At 46.0% G+C, this 23,514-nt stretch overlaps 2 protein-coding genes across 5 annotated transcripts in view; both read right to left on the bottom strand.

The window, feature by feature from the left end:
* Positions 1-23,514, bottom strand: part of PHACTR3 (phosphatase and actin regulator 3) — a 225,049-nt gene that overhangs the window by 179,491 nt on the left and 22,044 nt on the right. Inside the window, exon 1 of one of the 4 annotated variants that reach the window (XM_077460258.1) lies at positions 448-563. The exons of the other annotated variants lie outside the window; for them this stretch is intronic. The gene's annotated coding sequence lies outside the window, so the exon portion shown is untranslated. Of the gene's footprint in view, positions 1-447; positions 564-23,514 lie in introns of those variants that run through there. 4 annotated transcript variants of the gene reach the window in all.
* On the bottom strand, positions 1,067-12,763 carry LOC143934956 (uncharacterized). The gene is made up of 2 exons (XM_077458500.1): positions 12,704-12,763; positions 1,067-2,218 (listed from the first exon to the last, which is right to left on the bottom strand). The coding sequence occupies exons 1-2, from the start codon at positions 12,761-12,763 to the stop codon at positions 1,067-1,069; spliced, it is 1,212 nt and encodes a 403-aa protein (XP_077314626.1).

Below are 23,514 nucleotides of genomic sequence, written 5' to 3'. Positions count from 1 at the left end.
GAAAGAAAGAAAGAAAGAAAGAAAGGGGGGGGGGTGAGAGAGGATGGATGGTTGGGAAAGAAAGATGGGGGATGGAGAGAGAGATGGAAGAGAGAAGAGGGAGAACATACAGTAAAGGAGGGGGGAGGATTAGAGAGAGAAAAATAAAGAAGAAAATATGAGAGAGAGAAAGAAGGAAAAGAGGAAAGACTAATAAAGTGAAGTTGAAGATAAGAGAGAGAAAAAAAAACTGAATAAAAAAGAAAGAGTGGAGGTGAAGTGTCGGTATCAGATGTGATAAATGCGGAGCTCAGCATGGAATACAGGATGAGAGGAGAGGTGATAATGGAAGGACTGATGGTGGAGAAGTTGGCGGAGTGCGGGGATGGAAGGAGATCTCTCTGTTCCCCTGACCTTGGGCATCCAGCACAGAGACATCCCGGCATCCTGCGTGGTCGGAGCACTCACCTTCACACCTCCCCGGAATGACACCAACCGGCCATCAGGAGAGCCCCGAGCGACCGGCCGCCGCTCCGCTCACTCCGTGATCCGGACATCCCGGGGAAGGAGAGCCGGGCTCAGCCCTCACCCTCCAGCGGCCGCTCACTGCTGATCAGCCGGGAGCCGCGAGTCCCATCCCGCACAATCATTTATATCCCGGAGCTGTCAGCGGAGAGAACCGCAACATCCCCATAGAGGAGACTGCGGACTGTGCGAGGAGGATCTCCGGAGATGAGTCATCCCACCAGCATGAGGAGGAGCTCCTCCACCTCCTCACCTGTCCTCATCCCTGTCCTCATCACTGTCCTCATCACATGTCCTCATCCTCATCACTGTCCTCATCACCTGTCCTCATCCTCATCCCTTTCCTCATCACCTATCCTCATCACTGTCCTCATCCTCATCCCTGTCCTCATCCCTGTCCTCATCCTCATCACTGTCTTCATCACCCTCCTCACCTGTCCTCATCACTGTCCTCATCCTCCTCACTGTCCCCATGCTCATCGCTGTCCCCATCCTCATCGCTGTCATCCTCATCGCTGTCCCCACCCTCATCACTGTCCCTATGCTCCTCGCTGTCCCCATCCTACTCGCTGTTCCCATGCTCATCGCTGTCCTCCTTGCTGTCTTCATCCCTGTTTCTATCATCATCGCTGTCTCCATCCTCATTGCTGTCCTCATCACTGTTTCCATACTCATCACTGTTATCCTCATCGCTGTCCTCATTGCTGTGCTCATCCTCATCACTGAACCCATCCTCATCGCTTTCATCCTCATCACTGTCCTCATCTTCCTCGCTGTCCTCATCACTGTTTCCATCCTCATCACTGTCCTCATCCTCATCACTGTCATCCTCATCCTCCTTGCTGTCCTCATCCTCCTCGCTGTCATCCTCTTCACTGTCCTCATCGCTGTCCCCATCCTTCTTGCTGCCCCCATCCTCCTTACTGTCCCCATCCTCCTCGCTGTCCCCATCACTGTTTCCATCATCATCGCTGTCCCCATCACTGTCATCCTCATTCTCCTTGCTGTCCTCGTTCTCCTCGCTGTCATCCTCTTCACTGTCCTCATCGCTGTCCCCATCCTTCTTGCTGCCCCCATCCTCCTTACTGTCCCCATCCTCCTCGCTGTCCCCATCACTGTTTCCATCATCATCGCTGTCCCCATCCTCCTCGCTGTCCCCATCCTCCTCACTGTGCCCATCACTGTTTCCATCCTCATCGCTGTTCTCATCCTCATCACTGTCCTCATCGCTGTTTCCATCCTCATTGCTGTCCTCCTCACTGTTTCCATCCTCATCACTGTTTCCATCCTCATCGCTTTCCTCATCACTGTTTCCACCCTCATTGCTGTCCTCATCCTCATCGCTGTCCTCATCCCTGTTTCCATCCTCATCGCTGTCCACATCCTCCTCACTGTCCTCATCACTGTTTCCATCCTCATCACTGTCCCCATCCTCATTGCTGTCCCCATCCTCATCGCTGTCCTTTTCACTGTTTCCATACTCATCGCTGTCCTCATCCTCATCGCTGTCCTCATCACAGTCCTCATCCTCATCATTGTCCCCATCCTCATCGCTGTCCACATCTTCATTGCTGTCCTTTTCACTGTTTCCATCCTCATCACGGTCCTCATTCTCATCAATGTCCCCATCTTCATCACTGTCCCCCTCACTGTCTTCATCCTCATCACTGTCCTCCCCCCTGTGCCTATCGCTGCCCCCATGCTCCTCACTGTCCTACCAGGCACAATGTCATCTCACTGCCAGCACTGGGCACACCTCTGCCATCCCATCTCACCCCCACCTCCCACTACACATCCCAAATACATCATCAGCACTAGGGATGGGCGGAATGGACCCCTGTTTGGTTCGCACCAGAACTTCCGAACACCACAAAAGTTTGGACCCGAATAACGAACCCCATTAAAGTCAATGGGATCCAAAATCAAAAGTGCCCATTTTGAAGGCTTATATGCAAGTAATTGGGCATACAATGGTTATAGGGGTCCGGGTCGTGCCCTCGGGGACATGTATCAATAAAAAAAAAGTTTGTGAAAAATGTCATTTTTTAATGAGCGGTGATTTTTTGATTTTTAAAGTGAAAAGCATAAAAATGAAAATTTCCTTCCAATATAGTGCCGGGGGGTCCCCTTAGTCTATCTGTAAAGTGGCAGATCTGTACCATGTTTGCATCTGCTGCAGCAATAATTGTATTTATAAAGCCAAAAAAATAAAATAAATAAAGACATTTTCCCTGCTAGCTGCCTTTATTTTGCTCAGCAACAGCTGGGGAGCCGGTGTGTATGATGAGGCCACAATGTAGTGCACTGGGAACAAGATGGGAGATGTTTTGGATACATTCTGGTGTCACTTTGACTTTGTATAAAAGTAATGGGTGGGTGAAAATTGGTCTTTGGGTGTCGGTGGCGCCTTCCCACCTTCACCCTATAGAGGTATTCTTGATGAAAGCAAGAATTGGCCTTGCTGTAAAAAATTGCAATGATATACACCTGTCAAACAGGTGCAGAAAAATGACTCTTTGTGGACAAGGAGGGAGGTTTATCCACTCTGGCAACGGTGACAGAGGATGAGGAGGATGAGGAAGGTTTCGTAAGCCAGTCCACCACCTCCTCTGCATGCTGTGGCTGGATAGCACAGGCCAACTCACTAAACAGAGGAAATGATGCCCGGACTGACCACAACGTCCACCTTTGCCTGTGGACACATTTGTTGCTGGCCCCCTTACAGTGCCAAGGGAACGTCTGCCTCTCCTTGTCCCCCCAGACATTATTGGGAGGGAGGGGGCGGTGCTTATAAGCAAATGTAAAGAAGTGGAAATCTGTACGTAGATGCACTTTAATCTATGTAAAGTGGTGTTTGGTGCATTTTAATTTTAGTACTCACACTACACAGACACACTCTACGGATACACTACAATATACTGCAATATAATGCACCAAACGTACAGTGACAACACAGAACTATATGGCGTTAAACTGGCAGTAACACACACAGAAGTAAATGATGTTAAACCGCCAGTAACGCACGCAACACTATATGGCGTTAAACTGGCATTAACACACACAGAAGTAAATGGCGTTAAACTGGCAGTAACACACACAGAAGTAAATTACGTTAAACCGCCAGTAACGCACGCAACACTATATGGTGTTAAACTGGCAGTAACGCACACAGAAGTAAATTACGTTAAACCGCCAGTAACGCACCACTATATGGTGTTAAACTGGCAGTAACGCACACAGAAGTAAATTAGTGTTAAACTGGCAGTAACGCACACAGAAGTAAATTAGTGTTAAACTGGCAGTAACGCACACAGAAGTAAATGGCGTTAAACTGCCAGTAGCGCACACAGAAGTAAATGGCGTTAAACCACCAGTAATGCACGCAACACTATATGGCGTTAAACTGGCAGTAACGCACACAGAAGTAAATGGCGTTAAACTGGCAATAACTCACAAAACAATATGGCATTAAACTGGCAATAACGCAATCAAATAGTGTTCAACCGTCACTACACTGACGCTATCTGAACAGTCCCTACTCTAACTATACACTAATGTAAAGATTACTGACACGGTCTCACTACACTGAAACTATCTGAGTTGTCCCTACTGTAGCTGCACACTATGCAAAGCTGAATGATGGTCCCCACTACACTCACACTATCCCTAGACTGACACTAAACTAATATTCTACACTGACAACTGAAGCACAATAGCACAGTATAGTACACTAACTAATAGCATTGAACAGAACCCTGTAATATCACTCTCCATGCCGAAATCACACTGAAAATGGCTGCCATTTAAAGAATACTTTTATACTGTGTGGCAGGAATGAGCCATGATTGGATAAAGTCATCATGACAGTGTCCAATCATGACTCTGACAGTGCTCTGTGCCCTGATTGGCTGAAGCTTTCACTGCTTCAGCCAATCAGGGCTTGCAATACACTGATTAGGGATGGGGCGAACAGTTTGGCCCGATCATGAGTTTGGGCCGAACAGCAAAAATTCGGCCTGAACTTGTGCTTGGGTCGAACCGTTCGCCCCATCCCTAATCAGCGCTACTATATATAGATCACAGTTTGGACAAAAGTGTTTTAAAAGGGAGATCAGGACAGGATGAAGATGCAGTTTGAGGATGAATGTCAAAATATTGGCAGGAATTAAAGCGGGAGTCCGCCGGGACTCCGCGTTTTTATTTTTTTTTTTAAAACCAGCAGCTACAAATACTGCAGCTGCTGACTTTTAAAATAGTGACACTTACCTGTCCAGCGTGCCCGCGATGTCGGCACCCGAAGTCGATCTCTAGATCGTCTTGTCGGGTGCTGCCGCCGACATCTTGGGTATGGGAATCAGGAAATGGAGCCTTTCGGCTTCATTTCCCGGTTCCCTACTGCGCATGCGCGAATCGCGCTGCGCAATAAGGATGGTCCCCGCTGCCTCTGGGATCTGTGTGTTTCCCAGCAGGCAGCGGGGCACTTGCGGAAAGGGGCGGGCACTTGCGGAAAGGGGCGTAATCTACGCCCCTTTCCGCAGAGAGCTATCCCGGAAGTGGGTGCAGAATACCTGTACTGTACAGGTATCTGCACCCCCCTCCCCCCTGAAAGGTGCCAATTGTGGCGCCGGAGGGGGGGAGGGTTCCGATGAGCGGAGGTCCACTTTAGGGTGGACCTCCGCTTTAAAGCAACCCAAAAATGTAATAGATTGCAGTTTACCAATCATCAGAAGTGGTGGCTGCATTCGTTTTCTTCATTTAGGCTCCCCCACCCCTCTGTTTTCGACTGGTGATCTGGCCAGTAACACACCTCCTATATTAGGCTATAGGTTCACACCTTTGCATTACCTCTGGGCCATATTTGCAGGTACAGCAGTCTATTCATTTGTATGGGCTGCTGTACCTGCAGGAAACACACTTAAAAAGGTCCCCAAAGTTTTTTCAAAAACGCACCCACAGGCATTGTGCTGCAGCATCATGTACAGTGCCTGGCGAAAGTATTCGGCCCCCTTGAACTTTTCAACCTTTTGCCACATTTCAGGCTTCAAACATAAAGATATTAAATTTTTATTTTTTGTGAAGAATCACCAACAAGTGGGACACAATTGTGAAGTGGAACAAAATCTATTGGATTTTTGAAACTTTTTTAACTAATAAAAAAATGAAAAGTGGGGCGTGCAAAATTATTCGGCCCCCTTGCGTTAATACTTTGTAGAGCCACCTTTTGCTGCAATTACAGCTGCAAGTCGCTTGGGGTATGTCTCTATCAGTTTTGCACATCGAGAGACTGAAATTCTTGCCCATTCTTCCTTGCAAAACAGCTCGAGCTCAGTGAGGTTGGATGGAGAGCGTTTGTGAACAGCAGTTTTCAGCTCTTTCCACAGATTCTCGATTGGATTCAGGTCTGGACTTTGACTTGGCCATTCTAACACCTGGATACGTTTATTTGTGAACCATTCCTTTGTAGATTTTGCTGTATGTTTGGGATCATTGTCTTGTTGGAAGATAAATCTCCGTCCCAGTTTCAGGTCTTTTGCAGACTCCAACAGGTTTTCATCCAGAATGGTCCTGTATTTGGCTGCATCCATCTTCCCCTCAATTTTAACCATCTTCCCTGTCCCTGCTGAAGAAAAGCAGGCCCAAATCATAATGCTGCCACCACCATGTTTGACAGTGGGGATGGTGTGTTGAGGGTGATGAGCTGTGTTGCTTTTACGCCAAACATATCGTTTTGCATTGTGGGCAAAAAGTTCGATTTTGGTTTCATCTGACCAGAGTACCTTCTTCCACATGTTTGGTGTGTCTCCCAGGTGGCTTGTGGCAAACTTTAGACGAGACTTTTTATGGATATCTTTGAGAAATGGCTTTCTTCTTGCCACTCTTCCATAAAGGCCAGATTTGTGCAGTGTACGACTGATTGTTGTCCTATGGACAGACTCTCCCACCTCAGCTGTAGTTCTCTGCAGTTCATCCAGAGTGATCATGGGCCTCTTGGCTGCATCTCTGATCAGTCTTCTCCTTGTCTGAGCTGAAAGTTTAGAGGGAGGGCCAGGTCTTGGTAGATTTGCAGTGGTCTGATACTCCTTCCATTTCAAAATGATCGCTTGCACAGTGCTCCTTGGGATGTTTAAAGCTTGGGAAATCTTTTTGTATCCAAATCCGGCTTTAAACTTCTCCACAACAGTATTACGGACCTGCCTGGTGTGTTCCTTGGTCTTCATGATGCTCTCTGCGCTTTCAACAGAACCCTGAGACTATCACAGAGCAGGTGCATTTATACAGAGACTTGATTACACACAGGTGGATTCTATTTATCACCATCAGTCATTTAGGACAACATTGGATCATTCAGAGATCCTCGCTGAACTTCTGGAGTGAGTTTGCTGTGCTGAAAGTAAAGGGGCTGAATAATTTTGCACGCACCACTTTCAGTTTTTTATTTGCTAAAAAAGTTGAAATTATCCAATAGATTTCGTTCCACTTCACAATTGTGTCCCACTTGTTGGTGATTCTTTACAAAAAATTAAAATTTTATATCTTTATGTTTGAAGCCTGAAATGTGGCAAAAGGTTGAAAAGTTCAAGGGGGCCGAATACTTTCGCAAGGCACTGTAGATTCATGCACCCACAAACGTGCTGCGTTTACAGATGCACAAGGGTGCCGTTAAGAAAGAAAAGTGTTTCTAAAGTCAAATTTTTTTTTTATTACCTTAAAGCAATTGTAAACCCTCAAAGGTTTTTGTATTAAAAATAATAAGCATGTCATACTTACCTGCTCTGTGTAATAATTTTGCACAGAGCACCCCAATCCTCTTCTTTTAAGCTCCTCCCCCCACCCCCGCCAAGTGCCCCCATAACAAGCTACTTGCTCTTAGGGAATCGTATGCTCACTGCCGAGTCCTGCTCTGTGAGTCTATACAACACAGAGAGCATGGCTCGGCCCCGCCCCCCCCACTCCCTCCTTACTGGCCGTGATTGACAACAGCAGGAGCCAGTGACTCCCACTGCTGTATATGAGCCAATGAAGAGGGAGAAAGCGGAGAGAGCCTCAGCTCACGTGCACATTGCTGGGTCAAGATTGGGCTCAAGTAGGTATAAGGGGTAGCTGGAGGGATCCTGGAAATAAAACCTTCCACTATCTGCCCCCCCCCCCCAATTCTTACCTGAGCCCTCTATCAATTCAGTGCTGTGGCAAGCTGCAGCAGTGCTGGTCTCCCTTTCTGCTCTCAAAGGACAGCAGCAGGAGCCAATCACTCAAATCCAGTAAGGAGGAAGTAGAGTAACACTGTGTGCATAGGCGTGTGCAGGGGGTGTGCCAGGTGTGCCTGGGCACACTCTAATCACACTGTGTGGATATGACTTCCCCTACTGCATGGGCTTCCCCCGTGTTGCCCCTCCCCCACAGTGCTGCTGGCTTCCCTCCTTTTCTCTCCTCTCCCATCGGCTGCTGTGGGGGTTGTTTCAGCATGAAGAGCGGGGGAAAGGCTAGTCGATATGTCATTCGCTAGCCCTTCCTTTGCTAAATAAACACAGTGAACACATTCACTGTGTTCATTCATAACTGAAGCATAGTAAACTGTTTACTATGCTTCCATCTATGAACAGGAAGCCGCTCAGCACAGAACACTTCCCATTATTTCACCGTCCAATGCAACTGAGGCTGCAGAGAAAGGCATGTGTGTTTTAACTTTGGGGTGTACACCCTAATGCAATAGTCTGCACACACCTATGGCTGTGTGTGTGTCTATGGGTGCACACAACGTGGCTCAGGAGTGTGCCCCCAAAGCATGCAGCTTGCTAGGGGGGACACAGGAGAAGAGGAGGGGAGAGTGCTGGCGAGGGACCCCAGAAGAGGTAGTAAAGAGTCACGCCGTGCAATATTCTTGCACAGAGCAGGTATGGAAGTATAAACCAATTTTTTTAATCTTAGCTAAAAGAACAAAACATGTTAATATCACTTTATTATGAAAACGAAGAGGGAATATTGCACTAATATCCAAAGTGAATACTAAAGCAGCCAGCACAGCAAGAGACAGAATTGTGTGGAATAGGTATGTGCAGCGCTAATCCGAACTGAAAATACCTGTAATGCTACAAGTTAATCTTAGGTGTAAACCAATCAATGTGGATAGATACATATAAAACAATAATATCCAATAAAACAATAAGTCCAATTAAGGTAAAAAAACAAAATGTTCTAATAAGTGGTCCAAAGAGAGGGGAGCGGAGTCCCAATGCCAACAGTAATTATCACAACTGCAAAAGATTCAACCACCACCAGCTAAGAAGAGCCTTACCGGAACATGTGGACCCAGTTAGGCTTATGCCAAATGAGCCAAAACAAGCAGGAGCTGTAAAAACACCAAAAGGATGGAGCTTCCACACCACTTCATCCTGGCCACTAGGGGATTATCCCTCCGTCCATTCCTTGGCTCAATCTCTGAGACCACTGTATAGGACAGATAACCTCAAACCAACGTATAGGCATTGTTTTCCTTAAACCACTCAAACAGTATATCCAAAAGAGACAAAAATTCTCCACATAGTATAAAACCGTAATGTATAAAATGTATTGTCAGAATAAAATCCAGAACACACATTTCCATGGATAAAAATTGCTTGAGCAAGTAATCTTTCCTGTATCGACTAGTAGAACGCAATGGCACCAACAGAGCTTGACCCTTCGCGTTTCGTCTCAACAGAAATCATCTGGGGTGTGAGATTGTCATGGTCATTGCGTTTAAATAGAAAATATGACCCCCAGGTAGAGTACAAATCAGTGACACCGCATATGCGTAATTATTCAATTACTTCATGGATAGCAAGGTGGTGCGGACGCCTGTGGATCAAGCCTCATTCTGAAAGACAGGCTTACACCCCCATCCGCCGCGTCATCAGCGCCTTGCTTCCTGAATAGCAAAATGGCGCAGACAAGTGCGGGTGAAGCCTCACTCTGAAAATCAGGCCGACATCTATATCCGCCGCGTCACCAGCCACAATTGCCAAGAATAGCCTGGAACTCATAGTGCCACCCCTCAAATAAACAAATGCAACAAAAAGGAAGTGAAACCTATAACGGTTAAACCGCGTTCAAACAACATTAGTTCTGTGAGGCAAAAAGGAAGTTCTGGACAGCCGCACTCCGGAATATAGCCTTTATTTGTAAAAAGTCCAACAGATACAAGCCACAGCAAAAAAATGGGACAAACAAGCCGACGCGTTTCACACTTAACAGTGCTTAGTCATGAGCTATGACTAAGCACTGTTTTCTGACGCGTTTCACACTTAGTGCTTAGTCATAACTCATAACTAAGCACTGTTAAGTGTGAAACGCGTCTACTTCTTATTCCCCATTTTTTGCTGTGGCTTGTATCTGTTGGACATTTTGCAAATAAAGGTTATATTCCAGAACTTCCTTTTTGGCTTATGTTGCTATATGCTTAGCCAGAACCTGGTGTTCCAGTTCTGAGGAGAGTTCTATATCCACATTTCCACCTGGAGCGATGATCCCCTTCCCTTCCCCTAGCATTAGTTCTGTATTTGAATTGGGTTTGAATAATATATTAAAAAAATGTAGTAATCATTTAAAGAATACATTTGAAAAATTGAGTCAGGGTTGGTCATCTAAACCATGTCCATAGAATCTAAGAAGGTCTAAGAATTAATTAGCACATTAAAAATATAAATATACAATATATATATATATATATATAAATTCTATTATATTATTTTATATATATATATATATATATATATATATATATATATATACATATATATTATATATACATATAGGTGGGCTCCTGAAGAGCATGCGCTATGTTTTTCAAGTTTAAAGCTTTACCCAAACTACAGTTTGGTTTGGGCCTATTTGACTAAATTTGGCTTCTGTGTCAGTCTGACTGGACTGTGAGATGTTCAGCCTGGCCACAGGGGGCACTGTCTCTGGTGGCGGGCGTGGAACTATGGTCTGGTTAGACACTTGAATTATTCCCTCTCGGAGTCAGGTCAGTGGGAGTGGCCCTCCCTCTGTGCCCTCTGGGAGAGGGTATTTAAGACACGGACGTCACATAGTTCGGGGGTTCCGGTCCAGTATGCTGTGCTGAGTATATGGTCCTGGTCCTCCTGACCAGCCCCCGAGAAGGCTATGGCCTGGGGTGCAGTTCCACCCGACTTTGTTGCCTTGGGGCTGGCTAGCCCAAGGCAAGGGACCTAAGGAAGGATTCCATGGTGGATGGGTGCTGTCTCCGGTCCGGGAGAGACCCAGTATACTTCGAGCATTCCAGGGGAGGACTCTTTACAAAAAAATAAAAAATACATGTAAATAATTGAATAGCCCCTCTATAATGTATATGATACCCAAATCCATAATTCTAAATACATGTAGAATGGTATAGGTGATGTGAAGGACAGCTAGTACAAAAGCATCATGCCTTATTTATAAAGGCGTTCATTTCCCACTCCACGTTAATACCGGACGGGGGGTAGGACTGTAACTCATAAATCCAGAAAGTTTCTAGACATGAGACACCTCTGGGAGTAGCTCCACCCCTCCAAGGGGGAATGTATCTGTCTATAATTATAAATTCTGTACCTCTTGGGTCACGATTATGACGTTGCTGGTAATGTTTGTGTACACTGTGATTGGTAACGTCTTTCTTAATGTTGGCTATGTGTTTCTTGACTCTCACTGAAAAAGAACGGATAGTTCTACCAACATATTGCTTGCCACATGAGCAAGTCACCAGATAAACAATGTTTTTAGTGGCACATGTGAAAAAATGTTTCATACAGTAAGAATGATTAGTAACCGTGGATCTAAATTGTTGTGTCTTCTACCATGTGCATCGTGTTGGCACACATTACACTTTTTACAAGGATAATAACCCATTTGATTGTGAAAAAAAGAGGGTCTAACGGGAGGGTGAATAATTATAGGAGCAATATTACTCTGTAAGTAAGGGGCACCTCTGTAGATGACCTTTTCCCTATCCAGAAAACAATGGACCCAAAATGCGATCATTTTTCAACATATCCCAATGTTTATTAAGGATGTGTTTAATTTGTCTGTGTTGAATAGAAAAAAAAGGTAAACATAGACCATTTACAGGAATCGTCATTGCTTTGGCGAGGTTTATCTGCCAACAAAGACCTCCTATCAACTTTAACGGTTTTCTGGAATTCCGAATCAACCTCACCCTGATCGCACCTTTTGTCAAGGAATCTCTTTCTCAAGATTAGGGCTTGTTTAAAATCCTGGGCATCAGTACAGTTCTTCTGCAGACACAAAAATGGGCTGCAAGGAACTAATCTGTGGTGACAACTGTCGATTGGAATAAACCCATTGCGGTCAGTGGGGTTAAAAGTAAGTTTTGAGTTTAAATTGTCGATCAGAGATTTCAATCTCTAAATCCAGAAAATAAATTTTCTTATGATTGAATTCATATGTTAGCTAGATAACTCGATCATTCTCATTTAATGAAATGAAAAACTGGTGCAAAGATTCAGGGCTAGCGTCCCACAGGAGGAGGATGTCGTCTATATATCTAGCCCAGAGGACCAATTGAGGTCTATTCTGGGCATAGATAACATCCTCCTCCCACTTGGCCATAAAGAGATTGGCAAGACTAGAGGCAACCTTCGCTCCCATCGCCATACCCTTTTGCTGTACATAGAATTGGTTATTGAACCGGAAATAATTGTGTTTGGTGGCTAACACCGTATCTATCCACATTGATTGGTTTACACCTAAGTTTACCTTGTAGAATTACAGGTATTTTCAGTTCAGATAAATGCTGCACATACCTTTTCCCAACATCACTTTATTGCATTTAGCATTCATGGATATCACCTGTGCTTTTTTGATCACTTTATTTAATAGTAAATCTGTAATCCCCCCCAAAAAAGGATTTTGGTTATAGCGGTAAGGAACTCAAAGCCTTGAAATAGTTTTATTGTTGTTTGTGTCTCCTCCGGAAAGATTCACCCTCTCTATTTGACCCCCCCCCCCGTTCACATAGCATGCCAAATTGCAGCCTATTGCAACAGCACCATCCAAATCAGTGCAACGCAGACTTTGCAACGCCACACACCGATTCCCAAAAGTAGTTCCTGCACTACTTTTGCCGACTTCGGGGCCGATTTCAGTAGACATCTGTGCATGAACCCGCAGAGATGTCTTTCAACACGCCCCCCCAACTCACAATGTTCAGCATGATTTCAAACCCGCCTTCGGTGTGAATGAGGACTGAACCAGAGACCATTCTCATTGGAATAGAAAATGAGAGGAAATCAAAAATATTATGGCTGCCTCCAAAACAGAAAAAGGGGAAAGCTTCAAATAAGAAAATTTGTTTTGGTGACAAATGTGGAAGTAGCGATTTCTCTCACTCTCACTTCCTATTGTACCATTGGAATAGAAAGTGAAAGAAAATCTCACTATTGGAAAGCAAAAAACCGAAATGAGTTTTAAAGAGGAAGTAAACCCTGATGGGTTTACTTCCTCTTTGATTCCCTGCAAAGGTAAAGCATAATGGACTACTATGCATCGCATAGTAGTCCATTATGTGTCACTTACCTGACACAGGAGCCAGCGATGTCACCGCTGTCCCCTGTAGTCCGGAGTGTCCATCTTCTCAGTGGGTCTCGCTGCTCCGGGGCTGTCATTCGACGAAGCCGCAATGATGTCACTCCCGTTCATGTGCATGGGAGCCGCCACTCGCGGCATATCACCGTTGACAGCTCAGTGCAGCTGCACGCCGCTGTCTACAGCGCATGCGCCGTAGACAGCGGTGCCTGTGTTTTGGCAAATATCTCCTAAACCGTGTAGGTTTAGGAGATATTTCTTGGACCTACAGGTAAGCCTTAATCTAGGTTTACCTGTAGGTCAAAGTGGTTTGTTAGGGTTCACAACCACTTTATCTATTTCCTATGCTTGGTCTTTGTGCTGGGTTCATGCAGTGAGCGTTCTCTCAGTACAGAAACATGAGCAGCCCAGCAGGACATATAAGAGACATGTGGGCATTAAAGCTCACCCTTTTGAAACTGCACCTATGTGCTACACGGACAGCAACAGATTAATTTACTCTATGTGTTGCTTATCTAATCCTGCTACTTCTTCGGCCATTATAACTGATATAGTCAGTACTATGTACACAGCTAAGTACACTCCGCAAGTTCACCTACCCCATATGTCAGTGCTGCGGTCTGGCCAGTGGTGGCTCAGAAACTGGACACTGTATTGTGGGAAGGCAGAGGAAGCAAAGTGTCCTTCCCCATTCCTGAATTGCCAAAAGGTACACTTTATTACCAAAAGTATTGGGAAGCATGCCTTTACACACGCACATGAACTTTAAAGCGGGAGTTCCGCCGTTTTTTGTTTTTAAAAGTCAGCAGCTACAAATACTGCAGCTGCTGACTTTTAAAATATGGACACTTACCCGCCCAGCGTGCCCGCGATGTCGGCACCCAAAGCCGATCTCTCGATCGGCTCTCAGGTGCTGCCGCCGCCATCTTCGGTATGGGAATCAGGAAGTGCTTCCTGGTTCCCTACTGCGCATGCACGAGTCGCGCTGCTCAATAAGGATGGTCCCTGCTGTCTCTGGGATCCGTGTGTTTCCCAGCAGACAGCGGGGGCCCCGCAGGAAGTGACGTAAATACCCACAGAATCTGCGGCTATCTATGCCCGGAAGTGGGTGCAAATACCTGTATTACACAGGTATCTGCACCCCCCTCCCCCCTGAAATTGTGGCACCGGAGGGGGGGGGGGAGGGTTCCAATGAGCGGAAGTTCCACTTTAGGGTGGAGCTTCGCTTTAATGGCATCCCAGTCTTAGTCCATAGGGTTCAATATTGAGTCGGACCACCCTTTGCAGCTATAACAGCTTCAACTCTTCTGTGAAGGCTGTCCACAAGGTTTAAGAGTGTGTCAATGTGAATGTTTGACCGTTCTTTCAGAAGAACATTTGTGAGCTTAGGCACTGATGTGGACGAGAAGCCCTGGCTCGCAGTCTCTGCTCTAATTCATCCCAAAGGTGTTCTATCAAGTTGAAGTCAGTACTCTGTCCAGGCCAGCCAAGTTCCCCTACCCCAAACTCGCTCATCCATGTCTCTATGGGCCTTGCTTTGTGCACTAGTCCAAATCATTTGGTGGAGGGGGGATTATGGTGTGGGTTTTTTTTTCAGGGGTTGGGCTTGGCCCCTTAGTTCCAGTGAAGGAATCTATTAAGGCATCAGCAAGCCAAGACATTTTGTACAATTTCATGTGCCCAACATTGTGGGAACAGTTTGGGGATGGCCCCTTCCTGTTACAACATGACTGTACACCAGTGCACAAACATGGTCCATAAAGACATGGATGAGCAGGTTTGGGGTGGAGGAACTTGACTGGCCGGCACAGAGCCCTGACCTCAATCCAATTCTATTGAACATCTTTAGGATGAATTAGAGCGGAGACTGAGTCAGCCCTTCTCGTACACATCAGTGCCTGACCTCACAAATGCTCTTCTGGAAGAATGGTCAAACATTCCCATAGACACACTCCTAAACCTTGTGGACAGCCTTCCCAGAAGAGTTGAAGCTCTTATAGCGGCAAAGGGTGGGCCAACTCAATATTGGACCCCTTTGGACTAAGACTGGGATGTCATTAAAGTTCATGTGCTTGTAAAGGCTGGCGTCCCAATACCTTTGGTAATATAGTGTACATAAGGCCTACTACACCGCATGGATTGGAGTTTTTTTTACCCCCAATCTGACAGATTTTCATTAAGATTCTGATTAGGAAAAATCCCCCAAACCTTCTCTTGAATTAATTGCCAACTGCTGTGTGTCTGTTAAAAGACGGATGATGCCTGCTATCATAGAAAAGCAGGGGGTGTCATAACTGCGTCAAGTACACCCATGCAGCCCTGCCCGCATTTCAGTGGAACCCCACCCATCACCCATGCTCCATTTTGGGGATCCAAGACTGTTCTTCCAAAATATAAATAACCACAAGCTTTACCTCCTTCTTAAAAAAAAAAAAAAGAGTTCCGATTCTATATGTGCTTTCCATAGATTTGCATATTGATTGGCGTATTTGTGTCACAACAGCACAGTTTGAAATTCAGCTGCAGCTCTTTGAAATCATAGGGAGAAGATTAATAATACACGTTCCCCATTGTGACCGGAGTGAAAGCGACTGCCGGTAGAGTGATTATATCATTGTGCCGTGTTCGAGAGCTTTCCTGTCACCTTGCGACCACTCAGTCATTCTCATGTAAATTGTAATGTAGAGCAGCGTGTGAGAGAGATGGAGCATTATATCCTCAGTGTGGGCCAAGAAGTGACACCGTCAGATGATACAAGTCACTGGGAGAAAATGACAGTGCAGGCTGGAGGACAGGTATCTCCTGAGTAATTCCCGACATAACTGCCCTGATCCTTTTTTTTTATCTCTACATCCATCTGGATAGAAGGTAGGGGGACAGCCAGGGTGGCATCCTCCATTGCATCTCCGTCTAAAATGTATTTGTCAGTTTTAGGTAGGGCTGCCATCTTTTGTTCAGGTCAAACCCGAACACTTTAGTGGCGCACAGCAATTATTTTCTTTATATAAACTATGCATATATTTTGCAATTAAATATAATTTCTTAAATGAAGTTAAGCACAAGGGTCCCCCTTTACATCAGAGTCCACAGTGTTCCCCTTTTACATCAGAGTCCACAGTGTTCCCCTTTTACATCAGAGTCCACAGTGTTCCCCTTTTACATCAGAGTCCACAGTGTTCCCTCTTGATCCTTTGGAAACAGTCAAATACTTTGATTGATGGAAAAGAAATCCTCCTTATCATGTCCAGGAATGACTTCCACCCAGGTTTTTTTTACGCCACGTAGTACACTTCCGGACTTACCGGAAGACTAGGTCCGACTGAATCATTCCGTCGGATAATCCGATCGTGTGTGGGGTAATCTGATTGTTTTTCTTAAAAAAAAAAAAAAATTCAGATGGACCTAGAAATAGAACATGTTTCAAATCTGTCCGACGGACTCAATTCCTGTCGGGAAAACCGTTCATCTGTATGCTGGTCTGATGGACCAAATAAGACGCAAGGGCAGCTATTGGCTACTGGCTATTGAACTTCCTTTTCTAGTCCCCTTGTACGTCATCACGTTTAAAACGGAAGGTCTTTCGAACTGACTTTAGTCCGTTTGTGTGTCAGCATCGGAAGTCCATCGGGAAGACCGTCTGACCTTTTCTGCCGGAAAGTCCAGTCATGTGTACGCGGCATTAGCAAAACTCTTTGGCAAGATCATTCTTTGAAAGGCCAGCTCCCTCCAGGAATACACTCCAGCAGGCAGTTAAAGCTCTTGGCTGAGGAAAGGTCCATGTCCTTTGTGATCCTTTTAAACACACATTCTCCCTGGGCAGAAGCCAGAGAGGATCAGAATACCCTGAAAAGATGCCCCCAAATATTTATCATCTCTCAAACCTTACTTCTGAACAAGCATTTCCAAGCTGGACCAATATAACTATGCAAATATTGCCTCACCTAAACCTCAGCTTTGAAAAGAACCTATTAGGACAGAAATACCATTGCTGGTCCAAGCTTGAAGCGGTGAGTTACTGCCCCGCAACAAGCAAGCGTATCACCTGATATGCACGTTTATTTCAGGTTACCGGCTTACTAAATAGTGATAGATGCTTACAGGCATGTACTGGCCATTGGGACTACTGGGAGTTTCCCGGTGGGCTGATGGCTCAGTGGGCCACTCTGATGTAAGGGGGCTGGTGATGGGACACTCTGATGTAAGGGGGTGCTGATGGGGCACTCTGATGTAAGGGGGCTGGTAATGGGACCCTCTGATGTAAGGGGTGCTGATGGGACACTCTGATGTAAGGGGGCTGGTGATGGGATACTCTGTTGTAAGGGGGCTGGTGATGGGACACTCTGTTGTAAGGGGGCTGGTGATGGGACACTCTGTTGTAAGGGGGCTGGTGATGGGACACTCTGTTGTAAGGGGGCTGGTGATGGGACACTCTGTTGTAAGGGGGCTGGTGATGGGACACTCTGTTGTAAGGGGGCTGGTGATGGGACACTCTGTTGTAAGGGGGCTGGTGATGGGACACTCTGTTGTAAAGGGGCTGGTGATGGGACACTCTGTTGTAAGGGGGCTGGTGATGGGACACTCTGTTGTAAGGGGGCTGGTGATGGGACACTCTGTTGTAAGGGGGCTGGTGATGGGACACTCTGTTGTAAGGGGGCTGGTGATGGGACACTCTGTTGTAAGGGGGCTGGTGATGGGACACTCTGTTGTAAGGGGGCTGGTGATGGGACACTCTGTTGTAAGGGGGCTGGTGATGGGACACTCTGTTGTAAGGGGGCTGGTGATGGGGCACTCTGTTGTAAGGGGGCTGGTGATGGGACACTCTGTTGTAAGGGGGCTGGTGATGGGACACTCTGTTGTAAGGGGGCTGGTGATGGGACACTCTGTTGTAAGGGGGCTGGTGATGGGACACTCTGTTGTAAGGGGGCTGGTGATGGGACACTCTGTTGTAAGGGGGCTGGTGATGGGACACTCTGATGTAAGGGATGCTGATGGGACACTCTGATGTAAGGGGGCTGGTAATGGGACCCTCTGATGTAAGGGGTGCTGATGGGACACTCTGATGTAAGGGGGCTGCTGATGGGACACTCTGATGTAAGGGAGTGCTGATGGGACACTCTGATGTAAGGGAGTGCTGATGGGACACTCAAAATGTAAGTGGGCCAGTCTGGATGAAGTCCAGGGCCAAATTTCTGTCCCAGTCCAGCCCTGGATGCTTAATTGTTATGATGAACCTTTGGCTGCAATACTCTCAGTCACATATCCAGACAACAAACCCTGCAAAGCCATGTGGATCTCATTTCAGCACCTTGGTCAGCTACTCCCCACATAATGCTTCTTCCTACTGACTGGCCAAATTCTGTTCTAACACGAAAACTGAGACTTGGTCCAGATTTTAATACAGGAACAATGAGCAAGTAGCACTCCCATTCTGATACAAGGACTGCTTTAAAGCAGTTCTACAGAAGATGTGAAAATTACTAAACTGACACTTTGAGTTAGCAGATACCAAGAGGTGCTTTTAGGTGGCTCGGTTTTGTTTCAAAGCACCCTGAAGCCGAGGCTTATCTAATTGCAATGAAGGTCTATTAGTTCATGTAGGAATTTTTAAGTGGCTGGGAAAGGGTAGTCAATCCTGTTAAGGATACCCATTACACCTAAGTATACAGTATGTACTTTTATTTGTGTATTCGTTTGGGGTTCCTGCAAAAAGGTGCTTTTATATATTGTGCCAGTGTGAGGCCCTGCCACTGGGAAAATATAGGAGAAAAGGACACGTGATTTGCATTAAGGCTTATTGTGACGTTTCAGACTATGATTCCTGAGAGGAAAAAGCTGTGTTTTTTGTTTTCTTCAGATTCTGTAGTCCCAGATTGGAGCCTGGAGCTTGAAGGTTCCAAAGAGTGGGATGGAACTTTCAGTCCTGTGTTCAGAAGATTTTACTTGTGTGATTACACAGATGGGCAGCGTGGTTATATACTGAAGCCTAAGGATAGCTCAGAGCTCTCAGTTTGGAGAAAGCTCCCATATTGGAGACAGGAAGTCTCACCCAGGGGTCAGAGGAGCACCAGCCAAGAGTCAAGAGACAGGAGGTCTCAACCAGGGGTCAGAGGGGCCAGAGGGGCCAGAGGGGCCCCACCTAGTAGCCAGTAGGAGTTCTTGTTCCAGGAATCAGGTGGGCTCCTATTGGGTTTTCAGGACAACCCCTATCCAGAATCTAAGAGTGGGTCATGCAGCAGGGGCCTGTGACTAAAGACTAAGAGAGCTAAGTGAATCAGAAGAGCTGGGTAACACATTTAGAGGGACTAGTAAGAAGAGAAGCAATGCTGCTAACGGGAGTCAGGTGGCTTGGCATTTTCAGTAGACTATTAATGTTTATGTGGACGAACCCCTGCATGAGCAACTAATGATTATGTGAACTTTCCGTTTTGTTCAATAAACGTGGGCTGCCATGCAGTTTGAATTGGCGCAATTTAATTCATGGGCGTTTTTGTGTAATGAGATTAGCGGTGAAGCCTAAAAGTCTTTTAGAATATGTATTTGTCTATGAACTACTATTATAAAGATGAATTCTGGGTATAGTATACTTTTACATAGTTGCATTGGTCCAGCTTTGACCAATGTAACCATGTATAGGCTATACCTGGCTAATGCCCCTGGAAGCTGAAAATCACTGAAGTAGACACCACCAGTGGATGGCTGGTGCTCAGAATTCTTGGGGGGGGGGGGGGGGAGCACGCAAACAAACTAAAAAATTCTGAAACAAAAACATCAATTGCAGCCACTGTGCCATCAAATGCAGCCAACTGTGCCCATCATATGCAGCCAACTGTGCCCCATCAATTGCAGCCTTGGTGCCCATAATATGCACCCAATGTACCCAGCAAATGCACCCAACTGTGCCCCATCACTTGCAGCGTCGGTGCCCATAATATGCACCCAATGTACCCAGCAAATGCACCCAACTGTGCCCCATCACTTGCAGCGTCGGTGCCCATAATATGCACCCAATGTACCCAGCAAATGCAGCCAACTGGGCCCATCAATTGCAGCCTCGGTGCCCATAATATGCAGTCACTATACTCAGCAAATTGCAGCCCCTGTGCCAATAATATGTAGCCACTGTGTCCCCCCACCCGCTTGCCTGGCCGAGGTAATGGGACAGGCGGCGAGCTGTGGGACTGGTAGTGCGGCGACTGCTCTTGTGTCTTCCATGCTCGTCTTCTTCCTGTTCTGCGAGGGGGCCAATGGGATCACCGCTGCCTTCAGCCAATCAGGTGACCAGTATTACATCTGCGCCTCCTGATTGGCTGAGAGACGGTTCTGTGTTAGCAAAGCAAATATACATTTGCTTTGCTAACACACCTGGGTCAACCGCAGTTGACCTTTTTTGAAGCCTATGGCTCTAATCAGGTGCTTCGAAAACACCCCCCCGCGCTGCTGGAGCCCAGCATCCGAAACGGGACTGGGCGCCTGAATAGGGGGTGGCTACAGCACCCATGGATAGATTCATGCAATGCACGAATCTATCCATACTACACAGAGGGGGTGGCTGGAGAGAGGGGGCGGCACTTGTGCGCCTACTTGACACTACTACTCTAGTGATCTCCACTTGTATCCAGGTCCCGTCCTGAGTTATCTGTTTGGATATTGTGGAGATGCAGGGAGGCAATGTCACGCTCTCCACCTAATCCAATCACAGAATGCTTTGCATTCAGCCAAAGCATTCTTTGAATGGCACCCGTGTTGAATGGCTGACCTCCTACGTTCAGAATGCATCAGCGAGTGGCTTAACACACAGGCCTGGAAGATAGTGGAGATCACTGGAGTAGTATTGTCTACTTCAGTGATTTCCAGCTTTCAGAGGTATCAGCCAGGTAAGGAATATACAAAGTTTCATTGGTCCAAACCGGATCAATGTATCCATTTAAAATTATAGTATACCTGGAATTCATCTTTGAAGACGGGATGTGGTGTTTGGACAGGATGACCATCATTGCACCACCCACTTCCTCCCGTGCCTCAATGTTATATAGTAAAACTGCCAACAATGGTGGTGATGGACCATGGGAGCCAGGTCACAGCTTGACTTTACAAGTTCTGGAGGGTACTGATCCACCTCTGAATATTTGTTTCCTCTCTGCAATAGTGGCATATATCCCTTCACACGGGGCCTATCGTATCGTCTCTATCCTGCAGCACTTTCCTATCAGACTGGCCAGCTGTATTTACAGTGTACAGCCAGCACTTACTGTACAGAGATCCCGGGAGGACAGGCTGTAACAGAACCAGCAATAAATCACAGGAGGACTGCGGAGTGTAATGAAAGATCAATGACAAGAGCATTTCAATTATCCACAGGAATCTCTCTTTGTCTTTCTCTACTGAACGTCTTCAAAAGCACCAGAAAAGAATATGACAGAACTTTTGTGATCACACAGATTTCCCTTTGGTAATTGAAGGCTCTTAAAGAAGAACTCCGATCGAATGAAATGACTATTCAGTATTAGCTCACCAAACTTACATTTTCTCACAATGTCACAGCAGCTGATATTTAAAAGTAAACCTATACACTAAAATCTCATCTAATCTTGAACATTTTTATACAATGTTGAAAACGTATAAATCTTCTTTAAATCAGAATTATTTTTTTTTTTAATTAATACCATGAAGGACTTTCTTCAGGCACCATTATAGGGTGACAACGCTCTTATCCTACCATCCAATTGCACTCCTTGTTGTCACCAAGGGGACTACAAGTGCAGGTTTAAATAAACATTTTGCAGGCACAGTTCACTGAAACACCACACAGCTATTGCATAGGCGTGCGCACAGGGTATGCCGAGAGTGCCTGGGCACACCCTAAACACCCTGAGTGGTGCAGATTCCCCCCCACACAGCTATTGCATAGGCGTGCGCACAGGGTGTGCTGGGAGTGCCTGGGCACACCCTAAACATCCCAAGTGGTGCCGATTCCCCCCCCACACAGCTATTGCATAGGCATGCGCACAGGGTGTGCCGACAGTGCCTGGGCACACCCTAAACACCCTGAGTGGTGCTGATTCCTCCCACACAGCTATTGCATAGGCATGCTCACAGGGTGTGCTGGGAGTGCCTGGGCACACCCTAAACATCCCAAGTGGTGCCGATTCCCCCCCCCCCCCACACAGCTATTGCATAGGCGTGCGCACAGGGTGTGCCGACAGTGCCTGGGCACACCCTAAACAACCTGAGTGGTGCCGATTCCCTTCCTTTTCTGAGCGAACACAGTGAGTGATCTGTACTGATCGCTCCTGTCTCATTCTTAACTGAAGCATTGAAATCTAATGCAAAAAATTGCATTTTTAGTTTTAGTCCCATTTTAGTCTTCTGCAATTGTTTTAGTTTTAGTCATATTTAGTCGACTAAATCTCCAGTACATTTTAGTCTACTAAAACTCATTTTAGTCGTCTAAAATCGAATAGGTGTAATTAAATTGTAATGCATTAGTTAACATTTCTCTACAATTTCCAAACTCATTATATACTGCTGGAGTGAAAAATCTCATGTTATTTATTATGGCACTGAGGTCTGAACTGAGCACTACAGACCAGTGTTAATTTTGAGTCGTAGTCTTTTGACTGAAATGGGATTTTAGTTTTAGTCCCATTTTAGTTTTAGTCGACTAAAATAATATTAATTTAGTCGACTAAAATGTTTTAGTCGACAAAATTAACACTGATACACACGCACACACACACACACGTTTGTGTTCCAGGGTGCACACCCTAATGCAATAGGCTAGGTTCATTTTTTTTTTATGTTTGTATATATGTAGTTATTATTTGTAGATGTGTATAAGCTAATTATGTCATATAGATAATATCTGCAAGGAAAAAGAAAGAATATTTTTCAGAACATGCATATATGGTTTTAGAAATAAGGAAACTATGTATTAGTTTAACCACTTGACATCCGCGCTATAGCCGAATGACGGCCACAGAGCGGATCTGAATTCCCGGGAGGCCGTCATATGACGTCCTCCCCTGTGAACGCTCCCTGCGAGCGCCGTGATCACCGTATCACTGAGACTCAGGTGATCACCTATCCGAGTAAGGGGCTGGTCCCAGCCCCTTACCATGTGATCAGCTGTCAGCCAATGACAGCTGATCACATGATCAATACAAAAGCTCGGTGATTGTTTTTTTTTTTTCCTCACGCTGACAGCAGAGGAGAAAAAAAAGGCGATCACCAGCTCACCTTAAAGGGACATAGGTCCCGAAAAGAAAGACGCAATTATGCCTCATTTATGCCATCTGACATCACTGCCACCTATCGGTGCCCACAAGTGGCATCTATCAATGCCCACCAGTGTAACCGATCAGTGCCCATCACTGTGACCCATCAGTGCCGCCTCATCAGCGTACATCAATGTGGAACAAAAATTACCCG

The sequence above is a fragment of the Lithobates pipiens genome, unplaced genomic scaffold, assembly GCF_037356315.1.
Source record: "Lithobates pipiens isolate NorthernLeopardFrog02 unplaced genomic scaffold, aLitPip1_a1.2 Scaffold_28, whole genome shotgun sequence".
NCBI classification, from domain to species: Eukaryota; Metazoa; Chordata; class Amphibia; order Anura; family Ranidae; genus Lithobates; species Lithobates pipiens.
This window is presented reverse-complemented; position numbering and strand designations above follow the sequence as displayed.

What these genes read in the sequence shown, in the direction of transcription:
- LOC143934956 (XM_077458500.1), bottom strand. Translation starts at nt 12,763, where the DNA reads ATGGTCTCTGGTTCAGTCCTCATTCACACCGAAGGCGGGTTTGAAATC. An exon ending in TTGAAATCATGCTGAACATT is followed by an intron (nt 2,219 to 12,703) that starts GTGAGTTGGGGG and finishes TGTGCCTGGTAG; the next exon opens with GACAGTGAGGAGCATGGGGG.